General features: G+C 39.9%; 2 protein-coding genes across 2 annotated transcripts; both read left to right on the top strand.

Moving 5' to 3' along the window:
* The first annotated feature begins 3,922 nt into the window (after positions 1 to 3,922).
* LOC148115166 (interferon alpha-8-like) lies at positions 3,923 to 4,549 on the top strand. The gene has a single exon (XM_087885129.1). The coding sequence runs from the start codon at positions 3,923 to 3,925 to the stop codon at positions 4,547 to 4,549; it is 627 nt and encodes a 208-aa protein (XP_087741255.1).
* A 6,034-nt stretch (positions 4,550 to 10,583) lies between these two features.
* Positions 10,584 to 11,210, top strand: LOC148115165 (interferon alpha-8-like). Its single transcript, XM_087885128.1, has one exon. The coding sequence runs from the start codon at positions 10,584 to 10,586 to the stop codon at positions 11,208 to 11,210; it is 627 nt and encodes a 208-aa protein (XP_087741254.1).
* The last annotated feature ends 6,905 nt before the right edge of the window (positions 11,211 to 18,115 follow it).

Here is an 18,115-nt window from a genome sequence, read left to right as displayed (position 1 = left end):
CCAAGAGCCTTTGCTGCTCTTTTAAGCCTTATGGGAGGGGCAACTCATCTCCTGGCTTTACTCCTGAGTTGTCCTTTTTGCTTTAGCTGCTCTTGCCTTCTGGCAGCTCTGCACCTGCCTCCTCCATCCTCCAGAGTTGGACAGCCTCTCTGCTGTCCATGCATCACCCCCAGATGGCCCTGGCCCCATCTCTGCCTCTGACACAGAGCCCTTGTCCAGGCCTTCCCCAGACTCCAGGACTGGCCCATTGTCCTCCCCAGCCTCCTCACTGTCTGACTCCACTGTTAGCTCCCTGGGCTGCTGGCAGACCACAACAGTTACTAACTTAACAATTACACTGATTCCCTGAACAATCGTGGCAAGAATGGTCATACATTCACTTAACAAATGTCTCGGTTAGCAACATAAATTTTGGGCTCAATTGTGGTTATAAATCAAGGATTACCTGTATGTGTGTGTATCTATTTATAGGTAGTTGTCACTTAACATTGACCGCTAAGCAACACAGTCGTAAAATGCAACGTCATGTCACTGGACTAACTTAACAATGGCAATCGTGTTATTAGGCAAATCCCTTGCAGTCCCAGAGTCCCACTGTCATGTGGTCCCCATTTGTGACTTCCTGCCAACTTTCTTGTTGACTATGCTTGTCAGAAGCCTGACAAGCAAACAGCCAGAAGATCACATGACTGTCAGACACTGCAATCATCATAATTGTGAGCCAGTTTGTCAAGCACCCAATCACAATCTTGAGCTACTGGGCACAATTCAATGGCTGCAACTATGGGGAAGGATCATAATTCCCCTCGTTGAGCGGCATCCTATCTTTAAACAGCCTTTGAAGGATTGGCGCCTAAATGAGGACTACCTGTGAACAAAACGCCATTCTGAATGAAGTATATCCTTACTGTTATCAAAGAATATTTGGAGATGATTGGTGAACTTACCAAGAGGGTTACGTTAAAATGTACCTGTTTTACATAAATAAACTTTCTATATGTCCTGTTATAAAGTTGACTCATTATTTTAATAAAAGAAAAGCCACCATTATTTTCTGGAAAATTTTCTGCAAAAATTAAATAAATAATTTCCCCTGGTAGTCTCTTTCTTTCATTTTAATCAGCATCATTTATACGGCAAAAATATCTGAATACACAATGTTGAATTCACTATTTCTATATTGTGCATCCGATATTTGTGGATGGCAAGGAATAGGTCCAACTCAACCATAGCAAGTCTGGAGGGCTGTGGATTTGAAGATCATCTGAATCTGGAGCACATTGGCTGTCAACTCTGGATGGTGAACCACTCCCATTAACTGAGTTGGTCTCCTGCATGGGCAGCGGTTCCTCTTGAAGAGCTGTAAGGTCCCTTCCAATTCTATTTATTTCTATTCTCTTATACAGTTTATTTTGAAACACCGCCCCAAATCAGGAGAACCCCCCCCAAGGAACAATCTTCCTGAAGGAGTAAGGAGATATCCCCATAAAAAACCACCCCTGTCTCTTTATTTTCCTTTAAACCGCTTATGCCATCCACCAGCACCACTTCTTAAGACAGCGTACCTCCATTCATAAAATACAATGTTTCCTTAACTAATTAAGATGGAGATATAATATACTGTGTATATTATAATATAATGTGATCTCTTCCAAAAGCCAGGAAAGTAACAACCTTGAAGTACTGAAGATCACTCAAGGTGCTAAGATGACTGGCAGACGGAGATAGACTACAGAAAGCAAACCACTAATCGACAATAGTGGAGATATATTGTCTTGCGCAAGCTTAGATAAACCGAAGAGAGTACTAATTTGAAGCTGTAGTACATGGTGGTACAAAAAACACAGAAAGCAGGAATCTATCTCTGCTGTTGTGATCTGCCAGGAGCCTATGGAGCTGGCAGCAGAGTCGGACAGTGAGGAGGCTGTTGGAGGACAATGGGCCAGTCCTGGAATCAGCGGAAGGTCTGGACGAGGACTCTGCATCAGAGGCAGAAATGGGGCCAGGGCCATCTGGGAGCGATGCGCGGACTCCGGAGCCTCCAGAGGTGGACAGCAGAGAGGCAGCGGAAGAGGAGAAGCCTGTTCCTAGTGCAAGCATGCGAAGAGCTGCCAGAAGGCAAGAGCAGCTAAAGCAAAAAGGACGATTCAGGAGAAAGGCCAGGAGATGATTGGCCCCTCCCAGAAGGCTTAAAAGAGCAGCAATGGTTCTTCGGATGTTTGTAGGAAAGCAACATTGCTACATATGTTTCTTGTCAGCGTGTCTTGCGTCTGAACTTTTGCCAAGAAAAGCCTTTGGCAGGATGCCAAAGAAGACAAAGGTTTGTGATAAGGACGAACGATGGTTTATGAAGGATTTGTTTTGGACTTCATTTGGACTAAGCTGAGAATGAAGTAATTCTCAGGTGTTCTAATAAAATATGTTTGTTTAGGACTGATTGTGTCTGGTAATAACTACTTAGGCCTAAGTCACAACAGCTGCAGCCAATCCACATTTAAAAGGTATGGGATTTTAACACCTATGCCATGCTTCTTATACCCGTAAAAGCCAATGGCAAAAACCATATGCTTAACCAGGAAGATCTTTTCTGATAAAGGAGATAACAAGCAAAATATTTCCCCTGAATTCCTCTGGTCATAAAATTATACTTCACGTTCACATTCGCTTCACAGAGGCCTCAAATTCTGATAAAAATCTTGCTGATGTGTCAGTCAGTTGTCAGCTCCCCCCAAAGCGACTTTATGTTGCTTTTGGAAATATAAAGAGAGACCGCCGTTCCGGCAGCTCACCTTGTGTTTTGATTGCTTGCGCTCTTAAAGAAATTCTCCCAACTCTCTCATCACAACTTATGACCATAATTGTCTGGCTCCATTACGGTTGTAAGTTGAGGACTAGCTTTACTGTTATTCATAATTGTTTATACTATTTTTGGAATGTTATCTATATATGTGTCAACCCTGAAGCTGGTCTCATCGAGACCATTTGGAATGCTGACAATATGATCTGCTTTGTGCAATCAGATGAGTTTATTTTATTTTGCATATGGCAAATACATGGACTTATAGTAGTTCAAATGTTAATGTCTAGTCTACTCAGCCATTCAAGGACAGGGTGGCATATGTTGAAAAAATCAGACACTCGGCCGGTGTAAGCTCTTGATGGACGTTCAGACACAACATGGTGGATATTTTGTCGAGGAGCACCACAGTCACATTGAGGGGTAGAGACAAGACCCCACTTAAACAATGAGTCATGGCAGACACCCTGTTGGGTACGGGTGCTGATTAGAGTTGACCAGTGCTGGCAAGGAAGGTCAAAACCTGGCACCTTTTGTGTAGGGTCATCTACGTAACTGCCTGTATCTGGGCGTTCAGCAGCCCATTTGGCTTTCCACTGTCTGTTGATGTCAAAGACAGCTCTTGAGCGAGTGCCAGAGAGGGTGAGTAAATCAGGTGAGTAAAAAAATCCTATAAGGTTTATCACTGGGAGAATTCTTAGACTATCAGAAATTATTTTACATGGAACAAGTAAGTACTGAAGCTATAATATCTACTACAACACACACAAAAAAAGCCTACTTTAAATTCATTTTTAAAATAATTAGGAACGAAGAAATAAAGTTTCACCAAATTGTTAATTTTCAGTTAACAGTTTTGATTTAATCTAATTTTGGGGGGAAATATTCACATTCAACATTCCGTTTTCTAAATACGACCATCTTTCAGAATGGTTTGGGGGAATACGTAAGGAAGAAGAAAAGTGAAAATCAGAATACGGAGAATCGGTAGAGAAACAGAAAAAAGAAATTTCAATATCCTAGTGGTATAAATACAAAGATGCAGCGGACTCAGGAGCATCTTTCAGAAGAACCAATCTTCCAGGTTCAACTTTTTAAAAGAGGTCACATTCCTTCATCTTCATTATGAAGACACAATTTTGGTTTCTGCAAGTCTGTCTAGCGATGTTCTTCACCAAAGTCTCAACTCAGCACTGCGATCAACTTCACAGCAGACTACAAGAAGCCAACCAAGGAAACTTGGAACTCTTGGGAAGTCATATGAGGGCCACCATTCCCTTCCAATGTATTGGAGATATTGTAGACTTCTCACCTCTAAATGAAGACAATTTCAGGAACATGAATGAAGCATCCCAGGAAGTGGATGCCAAAATAGCCATACAAGAAATGCTCCAACAGACAGACCTCATCTTCAAGCAAGTTCATGCTGAATTGTTTTGGGATGAAAATTCTCTAAGAAATTTCCATGCTGGATTGGATCAGCAGATTAAGAAACTGGAAGCATGCCAAGATGCAGAGTTAGGAGCTGGCACTGTATCGAGTCCAAGGGATCAGAAACTGCAGCTCACCAAATTAAGAGTGAAGAGGTATTTTCAAGGGCTGAATGATTTCCTGAAAGATAAGGAATACAGCTCCTGCGCCTGGGAGATTATCCAGATCCAACTCAGAGAATGTTTCCTATTGATTCATCAACTGATCCAAAGGATTCCAACTCAAGGTATCAAGTACTTCTTAAACATTATTTTTGATTAGAACTGAAAGGGAAATGGGGAAATTAGGAAAACTTACTGTTACTTCTTATGATACGTACGTCAATTGCATCACATAGTTTGTTCATGAGTGAAATGCCTCTCTGGATCCAATTCTCAAATGGTAAAGTAGAAGCCGTCATCTCAAGGCCTGCCGTGATTACCTCAACGCCATTGAATGATTTGTATAGCTCTAATAAGTAAAGACATACAGTTTTTATGAATCCAACATTTTAGGAATTCCTTGGTTTAAATTAGGCTAGGTGGAAAAGTATTGTACACTTTTATATGAAGCAAGGATACAAGTATGTTTATTAATTTGAATTAAAATGCTTAATAGTTTAAATAACAGTTAACATGAATAGGGATTTCTAACTTGTTTCCTTTTCCTCCTAGCTTGACTTGCTCCCTATGATGCAATATAAAAAGCAGCAATATGAAGCCATTCAGCTTTCCCTCAGTGCCTTTCGCTTATTCCTAGAAAACCTCTGACGTTTCCTGTTTCTACTTTCTCTTTGACTGCATTGCTTCAACAAGTTATGAATTGAAAAGCTAAATAAAACAATGGAGACTTATTCAAAAAAAGGACCAAAAAGGTGGAAATCCATAGAAAAAGTCCTCCCGAAACAAACTGAAAGTGTTTTCTGCAAAAATTGTCAAGCTTCACTGAATTGCTTCCACAGATTCCAATATGAACCTTATCAAAGAATTCTACGCGAAAAGATGAAATTATGTTCTTTTGTTCAACCAATTCCACCTGAACTTAATAGACGTTTCTATGGCACTATATACAGGGTAAAAATACATGATCCTAGTATCAAATGAAACCGGTAGAATTTAAATTATGTCTAACTGGATTTAATGATTCAAGGAGGTTAACTAATAGAGACAGTTGATATGACAGGACTCCTACTGGAAAATTTATCACCGGTGAAACCCAGGGAAATCACACCAACCAGACGGAAGTAGTTTCCACTATATTTTGTATTGAAACACAGCAAAAGATGTCGTAATGCACCTGCAAACCGGATTCAATTGCTACTGAAAGTTCTGTGGTTCATTTGACTCTACGAAACCACTAGAACCACAAATCCCATAAAGAGAAGCAACTTCGGGAGAGATAAGAAGCCAGTATTGCTAACTTTGCTTTCTTCGCAGACAAATTATATGGAAAGATGTTTCTTCTAAAGATAAAATTAGTTGGAAAATACTCCAATAGAATCAATAAAACCCAGTATAACTACTCAGTGCAGATGTTCAAGTGTCATAGAAATAGTACTGTTGAAACTATTTTACAAAATATCTTTATTCCTTTTTAAAATATTAATTCCATTAGAGAATTACAGTATTGTTTATTTATTTGTTTATGTATTTATTTATTTATTTATTTATTTGTCATTATAACAAAACAATGTATACATTGCTGGCCAATATTTATGTATTATTCATTTATTTATATTGTTTATCCTATTTATTTATCCAGCTATTTATGCTATATATTTATACTATCCTAGTCCTCATTGCTATGTTGCTATGCTATTTATTAAAATGCTAACTTCAAATAAAATTGGTGGTTTGGATTATTTCATCTATTTGGATTCTTTTCATCTATTTTATTCTGGGCATATTCCTCCCGCCCTCCCTTCCTTCCATGTGGTGGGATCTTACGGAACTTTATTTGGAAAAAACTAAATGAGAAATCACCAAGTTTCTTTCCAAGAATGTATAGAATTATGGTATTACAATTGTACGTTTTAAAGTTACAATGGCACTGAAAAAAAAGCGACCATTTTTCACACTTACAACCATTGCAGCATCCCCATGGTTACATCATCAAAACTGAGATGCTTTTAGAACTGACTCATATTTATGACGGTCGCAGTATCCTGGGGTCATGCGATCACCTTTTGTGAACTTCTGACAAGCAAAGTCAAGGGGGAAACCAGATTCACCTAACAAAGGTGTTACTGTTGTGACCTAGGCTCACTTAGTCATTACAAGACTCAAACAAACCTATTTTATTATAACAGCTGAGAATTATTTCATTCCCAGCTTAGTCCAAATTAATTCCAAAACAAGTCCTTCAGAAAAAGTCCTTCGGGCTTATCACAAACCTTTATCTTCTTTGGCACCCTGCCAAAGGCCTTTCTTGGCAAAGCCCCACCAAGTTTAGAAAAAAGAGAGGCCAACTGGAAACAGATTTAACAATGTTGCTTTCCTACAAAGAGCCCAAGAGCCTTTCCTGCTCTTTTAAGCCTTATGGGAGGGGCAACTCATCTCCTGGCCTTACTCCCGAGTTGTCGTTTTTGCTTTATCTGCTCTTGCCTTCTAGCAGCTCTGCGCCTGTTCCTCTGCCTCTCTGCTGTCCGACTCTGGAGGCTCCGGAGTCCATGCATCACTCCCAGGTGGCCCTGGCCCCATCTCTGCCTCTGACACAGAGCCCTTGTCCAGGCCTCCCCCAGACTCCAGGACTGGCCCATGGTCCTCCCCAGCCTCCTCACTGTCCAACTCCGCTGCTAGCTCCGCAGGCTGCTGGCAGATCATAACAGTTACTAACTTAACAATTACACTGATTCCCTGAACAATCGTGGCAAGAATGGTCATACATTCACTTAACAAATGTCTCGGTTAGCAACATAAATTTTGGGCTCAATTGTGGTTGTAAGTCAAGGATTACCTGTATATGTGTGTATCTATTTATAGAGCCTTGGTAGTACAGTGGTCTAAAGCACCCTGTTATTAACACAGCTGCCTGCAATTACTGCAGGTTCGAATCTCACCAGGCTCAAGGTTGACTCAGCCTTCCATCCTTTCTAAGGTAGGTTAAATGAGGACCCAGTTTGTGGGGGCAATAAGCTGACTTTGTATAAAATATACAAAAGTATGAAGGCTATTGCTTAACGCATTGTAAGCCGCCCTGAGTCTCCGGAGAAAGGCGGCATATAAATCAAAATTTTTTTTAAAAAATTAGGTAGTTCTCACTTAACATTGACCGCTAAGCAACACAGTCGTAAAATGCAACGTCATGTTACTGGACTAACTTAACAATGGCAATTGTGTTATTAGGCAAATCCCTTGCAGTCCCAGAGTCCCACTGTCATGTGGTCCCCATTTGTGACCTCCTGCCAACTTTCCTGTTGACTTTGCTTGTCAGAAGCCTGACAAGCAAACAGCCAGAAGATCACATGACTGTCAGACACTGCAATCATCATAATTGTGAGCCAGTTTGTCAAGCACCCAATCACAATCTTGGGCTAGTGGGCACAATTCAATGGCTGCAACTATGGGGAAGGATCATAATTCCCCTCTTTGAGTGGCATCCTATCTTTGAACAGCCTTTGAAGGATTGGCGCCTAAATGAGGACTAACTGTGAACAAACCGCCATTCTGAATGAAGTATATCCTTGCTGTTATCAAAGAATATTTGGGGATGATTGGTGTACTTACCAAGAGGGTTACGTTAAAATGTACCTGTTTTACATAAATAAACTTTCTATAAATCCTGTTATACAGTTGACTCATTATTTTAATAAAAGAAAAGCCACCATTATTTTCTGGAAAATTTTCTGCAAAAATTAAATAAATAATTTCCCCTGGTATTCTCTTTTTTTTCATTTTAATCAGCGTCATTTGTATGGCAAAAATATCTGAATACGCAATGTTGAATTCACTATTTCTATATTGTGCATCCGATATTTGTGGATGGCAAGGAATAGGTCCAACTCAACCATAGCAAGTCTGGATGGCTGTGGATTTGAAGATTCTCTGAATCTGGAGCACATTGGTTGTCAACTCTGGATGGTGAACCACTCCCATTAACTGAGTTGGTCTCCTGCTTGGGCAGCGGTTCCTCTTGAAGAGCTGTAAGGTCCCTTCCAATTCTGTTTATATCTATTCTCTTATACAGTTTGTTTTGGAACACCCGCCCCAAATCAGGAGACTCCCCCCCCCTAAGGAACAATCTTCCTGAAGGAGTAAGGAGAAATCCCCATAAGAAAGCACCCCGGTCTCTTCATTTTCCTTTAAACCGCTTATACCATCCACCAGCACCACTTCTTAAGAGAGCATACCTCCATTCGTAAAATACGTTTCCTTAACCAATTAAGATGGAGATATAATATACTGTGTATAATGTAATATAATGTGATCTCTTCCAAAAGCCAGGAAAGTAATAAACTTGAAGTACTCAAGGTGCTAACATCACTGGCAGACGGAGATAGACTACAGAAAGCAAACCTACCCAGTAATCGACAATAGTGGAGATATATTGTCTTGTGCAAGCTTAGATAAACTGAAGAGAGTACTAATTTGAAGCTGTAGTACGTAGCAATACAAAAAGCACAGAAAGCAGGAATCTATCTCTGCTGTTGTGATCTGCCAGCAGCCTATGGAGCTGGCAGCGGAGTCGGACAGTGAGGAGGTTGGGGAGGACAATGGACCAGTCCTGGAATCAGGGGAAGGCCCGGACGAGGACTCTGCATCGGAGGCAGAAATGTGGCCAGGGCCATCTGGGAGCAATGCGCGGACTCCGGAGCCTCCAGAGGTGGACAGCAGAGTGGCAGCGGAAGAGGAGGAGCCTGTTCCTAGTACAAGCATGAGAAGAGCTGCCAGAAGGCAAGAGCAGCTAAAGCAAAAAGGACGACTCAGGAGTAAGGCCAGGAGATGATTGGCCCCTCCCAGAAGCCTTAAAAGAGCAGCAATGGCTCTTCGGATGTTTGTAGGAAAGCAACGTTGCTACATATGTTTCTTGTCAGCATCTCTTGCTTCTGAACTTTTGCCAAGAAAAGGCTTTGGCAGGGTGCCAAAGAAGACAAAGGTTGGTGATGAGGACGAACGACTGTTTATGAAGGATTTGTTTTGGACTTAATTTGGACTAAGATGAGAATGAAGTAATTTCCAGCTGATCTAATAAAATACTGTATGTTTGTTTAGGACTGATTGTGTCTAGTTACCAGAATAACTACTTGGGCCTAGGTCACAACAGCTGCAGCCAATCCAACTTTAAAAGGTATGGGATTTTAACACCTATCATAATTGTTTATACAATTTTTGGAATATTATCTATATATGTGTCAACCCTGAAGCTGGTCTCACCAAGACCATTTGGAATGCTGACAATATGATCTGCTTTGTGCAATCAGATGAGTTTATTTTATTTAGCATATGGCAAATACATGGACTTATAGTAGTTCAAATGTTAATGCCAAGTCTACTCAGCCATTCAAGGACAGGGTGTATATGTTGGAAAAATCAGACACTGGGCCGGTGTAAGCTCTTGATGGAGATTCAGACACAACATGGTGGATATTTTGTCGAGGAGCACCACAGTCACACTGAGGGGTAGACACAAGACCCCACTTAAACAATGAGTCATGGCAGACACCCTGTTGGGTACGGGTGCTGATGACCAGTGCTGGCAAGGAAGGTCAAAACCTGGCACCTTTTGTGTAGGGTCATCTACGTAACTGCCTGTTTCTGGGCGTTCAGCAGCCCATTTGGCTTTCCACTGTCTGTTGATGTCAAAGACAGCTCTTGAGTGAGTGCCAGAGAGCGTGAGTAAATCAAGTGAGTAAAAAAATCCTATAAGGTTTATCACTGCCAGAATTCTTAGACTATCAGAAATTATTTTGTATGGAACAAGTAGGTACTGAAGCTATAACATCTACTACAAAACACACAAAAAAAACCCCCTACTTTAAATTCATTTTTAAAATAATTAGGTACGATGAAACAAAGTTTCATCAAAGTGTTAATTTTCAGTTAACAGTTTTGATTTAATCTAATTTTGGGGGGAAATGTACACATTCAACATTCCGTTTTCCAAATACAACCACCTTTCAGAATGGTTTGGGGGAATACGTAAGGAAGAAGAAAAGTGAAAATCAGAATACAGAGAATCGGTAGAGAAACAGAAAAAAGAAATTTCAATATCCTAGTGGTATAAATACAAAGATGCAGCAGACTCAGGAGCATCTTTCAGAAGCACCAATCTTCCAGGTTCAACTTTTTAAAAGAGGTCATATTCCTTCATCTTCATTATGAAGACACAATTTTGGTTTCTGCAAATCTGTCTAGCGATGTTCTTCACCAAAGTCTCATCTCAGCACTGCGATCAACTTCACAGCAGACTACAAGAAGCCAACAAAGGAAACATGGAACTCTTGGGAAGTCATATGAGAGCCACCATTCCCTTCCAATGTATTGGAGATATTGTAGGCTTCTCACCTCTCAATGAAGAAAATTTCAGGAACATGAATGAAGCATCCCAGGAAGTGGATGCCAAAATAGCCATACAAGAAATGCTCCAACAGACAGACCTCATCTTCAAGCAAATTCATGCTGAATTGTTTTGGGATGAGAATTCTCTAAGAAATTTCCATGCTGGATTGGATCAGCAGATTAAGAAACTGGAAGCATGCCAAAATGCAGAGTTAGGAGCTGGCACCGTATTGAGTCCAAGGGATCAGAAACTGCAGCTCACCAGATTAAGAGTGAAGAGGTATTTTCAAGGGCTGAATGATTTCCTGAAAGATAAGGAATACAGCTCCTGCGCCTGGGAGATTGTCCAGATCCAACTCAGAGAATGTTTCCTATTGATTCATCAACTGATCCAAAGGATTCCAACTCAAGGTATCAAGTACTTCTTAAACATTATTTTTGATTAGAATTGAAAGGGAAATGGGGAAATTAGGAAAACTTACAGTTACTTCTTATGATATGTACGTCAAAATTCTGTCTTGCCTCCAAAAATCTATATGAATTTTTTGAGAAACAATGTATGAATTACCTGACTATTATGTTTGATGTTATCAATATCACATCAATAACATCAGATCAATATCAATATCATTGTTAAAAATCGACATTGAGGGTTTTTTGTACTCTTATATGGGAATAATTGCTACACTTTTGTCCACATTCTTAACTATAATAGTTCCTACTGAATACATTATGCTAGGAATTTTCTTTTTCACCTCTGAATTGTCCTTCAAGTTACCTTTAGATCCCTAATACAAGCAACTATGAAGAAGCAACTTTTTTTGGAAAGTGATGATGGCCCAACTCAATTGGGAACCCTGTGAATCTAGGATTATTAAATGGTGTCCATGAAAAAAATAAATCTCATTCTATAAAAATATCTCACTATACAATGCCCCACCATTTGGATTTACAATACAGAATTTTTTCCCCTGTATTGTATGGTTTCTTTTAAAAGGCTTCTGACTGGCTATTTTCCATCTAAAAAGGAAACTACTATGAGGACGTGGTGATTATAGGTTGAATCTATAGCTTTACCTAAATCTCTAGCATCTAGACTACTTCTTTTGATTGAATGACTACAATCTTTGACCTTTAAATGTGAAAAGAGGGCAACTCAATCCACTATAAGAATAATAGGGTTACACAAATAATTGCATGACACAGTTTGTTCATGAGTGAAATGCCTCTCTGGATCCAATTCTCAAATGGTAACGTAGAAGCCGTCATCTCAAGGCCTGCCGTGATTACCTGAACGCCATTGAATGATTTGTATAGCTCTAATAAGTAAAGACATACAGTTTTCATGAATCCAACATTTTAGGAATTCCTTGGTTTAAATCAGGCTAGGTGGAAAAGTATAGTACACTTTTATATGAAGCAAGGATACAACTATGTTTATTAATTTCAATTAAAATGCTTAATAGTTTAAATAATTGTTAACATGAATAAGGATTTCTAACTGTGTTTCCTTTTCCTCCTGGCTTGATTCGCTCCCTATGATGCAATATGAAAAGCAGCAATATGAAGCCATTCAGCTTTCCCTCAGTGCCTTTCACTTATTCCTAGAAAACCTCTGACGTTTCCTGTTTCTACTTTCTCTTTGACTGCATTGCTTCTCCAAGTTACGAACTTAAAAGCTAAATAAAACATGGAGCCTTATTCAAAAAAAGGACCAAAAAGGTGAAAATCCATAGAAAAAGTCCTCCGAAAACAAACTGAAAGGGTTTTCTGCAAAAATTGTCAAGCTTCACTGAATTGCTTCCACAGATTCCAACATGAACCTTATCAAAGAATTCTATGCGAAAAGATGAAATTGTGTTCTTTGGTTCACCCAATTCCCCCTGAACTTTATAGACGTTTCTATGGCACTATATACAGGGTAAAAATACATGATCCTAGTATCAAATGAAACTGGTAGAATTTAAATTATGTCTAACTGGACTTAATGATTCAAGGAGGTTTCAATTAACTAACAGAGACAATTGACATGACAGGACTCGTATTGGAAAATTTATCACCGGTGAAACCCAGGGAAATCACACCAACCAGACGGAAGTAGTTTCCACTATATTTTGTATTGAAACACAGCAAAAGATGTCGCAATGCACCTGCAAACCGGATTCAATTGCTACTGAAAGTTCTGTGGTTCATTTGACTCTACGAAACCACTGGAACCACAAAGCCCATAAAGAGAAGCAACTTCGGGAGAGATAAGAAGCCAGTATTGCTAACTTTGCTTTCTTTGCAGACAAATTATGTGGAAAGATGTTTCTTCTAAAGATAAAATTAGTTGGAAAACACTCCAATAGAATCGATGAAACCCAAAATAACTACTGAGTGCAGATGTTCAAGTGTCATAGAAATAGTACTGGTGAAACTCTTTTACAAAATATTTTTATTCTTTTTTAAAATATTAATTCCATTAGAGAATTACAGTATTATTTATTTATTTATTTATTTATTGGTCATTATAACAAAACAATGTATACATTGAGGCCAATTTTTAATTATTATTTATTTATTTATATTATTTATGCTATTTATTTATCTATTTATTTATACTATATATTTATGCTATATATTTATACTAACCTAGTCTTCATTGCTATGTTATAAAAATCAAGATGTCTATCTATTAAAATGGTAACACCAAATAAAATAACTTTTGGATTACTTCATATATTTGGATTATTTTCATCTATTTTAGTCTGGGTATATTCCTTACTTCCAGTACTTCCAAATTTTTTTCCTCCCGGTTCTGTGGGGGTGGCTTGGTGGGCATGGCTTGGTGGGCGTGGCAGGGAATTGATACTGCAAAATCCCCATTTCCTCCTGATCAGCTGGAATTTGGGAGGCAGAGAATAGATGGGGGTGGGGCCAGTCAGAATTTTTACTACCGGTCCTCTGAACTGCTCAAAATTTTCGCTACCAGTTCTCCAGAACTGGTCAGAACCTGCTGAAACCCACCTTTCCTTCCTTCCTTCCATGTGGTGGGATCTACTGCGACTTTATTTGGGAAAATATAATATAAATATATTATGAAAGATAATAATCATACAAATTCATGAAACCCAACATTTTAGTCATTCTTCCACTTATTCCAAAAGATCAGAAATCCTCTTTTAATGCAGTTGTAAAATATGTTAATTCATGAAGCTATCTGATCACATCTTGATTGACACAAACACTGGCATGTTATCATATAAGTGTTTTAAAGTATAACCACCATTGAAATCATAACACATTTTGATTAGTGTTATTTTTAAAAAATTATTTATATCCTACCTTTATTATTTTTACAAATACTCAAAGCGACAAACATACCCAACACATCTCACTTTTCCTATTTCCAACAACCTGTGAGGTGGATTGGGCTGAGAGAAAGTGACTGGGCCCAAGTTCATCCGGCTGGCTTTCATGACTAAGGCAGGACCTGAACTCATGACCTCAAGCTTTCTGGCCTAGTGCCTTAACCACTAGACCAAACTGGCTCTTCACTGTTTGAAAACAGTTCAAGATACTATTTTCATAGATGACAAAAATTAATATTTCTTCTCTCCAGAATACAATTGCTGCATTTTATTGTTCCTTCTTTCAACTAAATATAAAAATGTTAATGCAAATCAATTTTGGACAATTCTTGTGCTTGTAGAGCACAAATAGGATTTTGACTCGGTGAAGTTAAAGCAGATAAAACCACAATTCATTGAAGGGATTTAGGATTCCCCCAGTTTTCATTGTTCCCAGTTCAACAGAACATAATATCAAACAAAATACCATTTATCACAAAGTGTTGGCTAAAATTTTAAGATATTTCTATAGTCTACTGTACTTCTGGTGGTTACCCAGTGTCAAGTTCAACAGAAGTATTATTTCTTCAGCTTTAGTTCTACATTGTAAACATTGACCAATTTAAACATTGACTAAACCCATTTTTTTCCTTTTGTCATGAAAGATTGTGATGTATTCTTTGTTATAAACAAAACAGAAAAAAGAGATTGCTTACAAGGAGTTCCAATTCAGTGGACAGCATAAAACAGCCAGCAAAATATTATTTTTCTTCCTGTGTTGCAAACCTATGATTTTGGGCAATTGTGTGGAGACAATTCCACAGTCAGATAATCAGACAAATGAAAGCAATATGATGATGTTCAACTGAATAGGCACAGAGTGAAACCTGGGTTCCTGTCCTGTAACTGGGTATAGAATAAGGTTCTGCCTAAGACGACTTCATTTACACCAGGCATGTCAAACTCACAGTCGGTGGGTCAGATTTGGCCCACAGGGTGCTTAGATTGGGCCCGTGGGCCCATGCTGAAAACAGTGAAGGACCAGCCCATGGTGCCTCTGCCAGCAAAAATGGAGCCTGGGCAGGCCACATGCGACCTCCCCAAGCTCCATTTTTGCTGGCAATGGGCTGGAGAAGGCCATTGCAGTTGAAAACAGAGTCCATGCAGTCCATGTGCGGCCCCACCAAGCTCCCTTTTCACTGGCAGGGGACTGCTGGAGATTGTCGCAGCTGAAAACTGAGGTCGGGCGGGCCACGCGCAGCCTCCCTGAGCTCCGTTTTCACTGGCAGAGGGCTACAGGAGGCCATTGCGGCTGAAAACGGAGCCTCAATGAGTGACATTGAGCTGGCCATGGCCCCCCAAGGTCAAACACAACCCTGATGCAATCCTCAATGAAATCGAGATTGACAGCTCAGAGTTACACTAATACTTGAAGTGCCCTACTGATGTTGAAAGAAAACAGATACCCCTTATCAGACTTTCATCCCAGTTCAGATACAAAGCAACCGAGCCCTTACAAGAAATAGCCAAATACAGGCAGTCCTCAACTTACAACAGATCAATTAGTGACCATTTAAAGTTACAATGGCACTGAAAAAAAAGCGACCATTTTTCACACTTACAACCATTGCAGCATCCCCATGGTTACATGATTAAAACTGAGATGCTTTTAGAACTGACTCATATTTATGACGGTCGCAGTATCCTGGGGTCATGAGATCACCTTTTGTGACCTTCTGACAAGCAAAGTCAAGGGGGAAACCAGATTCACCTAACAATGGTGTTACTGTTGTGACCTAGGCTCACTTAGTCATTACAAGACTCAAACAAACCTATTTTATTATAACAGCTGAGAATTACTTCATTCCCAGCTTAGTCCAAATTAATTCCAAAACAAGTCCTTCAGAAAAAGTCCGTCGGGCTTATCACAAACCTTTAGCTTCTTTGGCACCCTGCCAAAGGCCTTTCTTGGCAAAGCCCCACCAAGTTCAGAAAAAAGAGAGGCCAACTGGAAACAGATTTAACAATGTTGCTTTCCTACAAAGAGCCCAAGAGCCTTTCCTGCTCTTTTAAGCCTCTTGCCTTCTAGCAGCTCTGCGCCTGTTCCTCTGCCTCTCTGCTGTCCGACTCTGGAGGCTCCGGAGTCCATGCATCACTCCCAGGTGGCCCTGGCCCCATCTCTGCCTCTGACACAGAGCCCTTGTCCAGGCCTCCCCCAGACTCCAGGACTGGCCCATGGTCCTCCCCAGCCTCCTCACTGTCCGACTCCGCTGCTAGCTCCGCAGGCTGCTGGCAGATCACAACAGTTACTAACTTAACAATTACACTGATTCCCTGAACAATCGTGGCAAGAATGGTCATACATTCACTTAACAAATGTCTCGGTTAGCAACATAAATTTTGGGCTCAATTGTGGTTGTAAGTCAAGGATTACCTGTATATGTGTGTATCTATTTATAGAGCCTTGGTAGTACAGTGGTCTAAAGCACCCTGTTATTAACACAGCTGCCTGCAATTACTGCAGGTTCGAATCTCACCAGGCTCAAGGTTGACTCAGCCTTCCATCCTTTCTAAAGTAGGTTAAATGAGGACCCAGTTTGTGGGGGCAATAAGCTGACTTTGTATAAAATATACAAAAGTATGAAGGCTATTGCTTAACACATTGTAAGCCGCCCTGAGTCTCCGGAGAAGGGCGGCATATAAATCAAATTAAAAAAAAAAAAATAGGTAGTTCTCACTTAACATTGACCGCTAAGCAACACAGTCGTAAAATGCAACGTCATGTCACTGGACTAACTTAACAATGGCAATTGTGTTATTAGGCAAATCCCTTGCAGTCCCAGAGTCCCACTGTCATGTGGTCCCCATTTGTGACCTCCTGCCAACTTTCCTGTTGACTTTGCTTGTCAGAAGCCTGACAAGCAAACAGCCAGAAGATCACATGACTGTCAGACACTGCAATCATCATAATTGTGAGCCAGTTTGTCAAGCACCCAATCACAATCTTGGGCTAGTGGGCACAATTCAATGGCTGCAACTATGGGGAAGGATCATAATTCCCCTCTTTGAGTGGCATCCTATCTTTGAACAGCCTTTGAAGGATTGGCGCCTAAATGAGGACTAACTGTGAACAAACCGCCATTCTGAATGAAGTATATCCTTGCTGTTATCAAAGAATATTTGGGGATGATTGGTGTACTTACCAAGAGGGTTACGTTAAAATGTACCTGTTTTACATAAATAAACTTTCTATAAATCCTGTTATACAGTTGACTCATTATTTTAATAAAAGAAAAGCCACCATTATTTTCTGGAAAATTTTCTGCAAAAATTAAATAAATAATTTCCCCTGGTAGTCTCTTTCTTTCATTTTAATCAGCATCATTTATACGGCAAAAATATCTGAATACACAATGTTGAATTCACTATTTCTATATTGTGCATCCGATATTTGTGGATGGCAAGGAATAGGTCCAACTCAACCATAGCAAGTCTGGAGGGCTGTGGATTTGAAGATCATCTGAACCTGGAGCACATTGGCTGTCAACTCTGGATGGTGAACCACTCCCATTAACTGAGTTGGTCTCCTGCTTGGGCAGCGGTTCCTCTTGAAGAGCTGTAAGGTCCCTTCCAATTCTGTTTATATCTATTCTCTTATACAGTTTGTTTTGGAACACCCGCCCCAAATCAGGAGACTCCCCCCCCCTAAGGAACAATCTTCCTGAAGGAGTAAGGAGAAATCCCCATAAGAAAGCACCCCGGTCTCTTCATTTTCCTTTAAACCGCTTATACCATCCACCAGCACCACTTCTTAAGAGAGCATACCTCCATTCGTAAATGTTGCAATATTTTTAGGATCAGACTCAATAAAGATAATAGAAGTTAAAGCTTTAAATATATTTCTTTTTAATTATGATAGGCATTCTATATTCACTGAATATTCAAGGTAGAAGCGACGAGAATGGTGAGGGTGGCTCCTTATATATACAAGGGGTGGAGCTAGGAATGGGAGTGGTAAG

Source organism: Pantherophis guttatus, chromosome 2, assembly GCF_059756535.1.
Source record: "Pantherophis guttatus breed Tessera chromosome 2, ASM5975653v1, whole genome shotgun sequence".
Lineage (NCBI taxonomy): Eukaryota > Metazoa > Chordata > Lepidosauria > Squamata > Colubridae > Pantherophis > Pantherophis guttatus.
The sequence above is the reverse complement of the archived record's forward strand: the minus strand, read 5'-3'. Positions and strand labels throughout refer to the sequence as shown.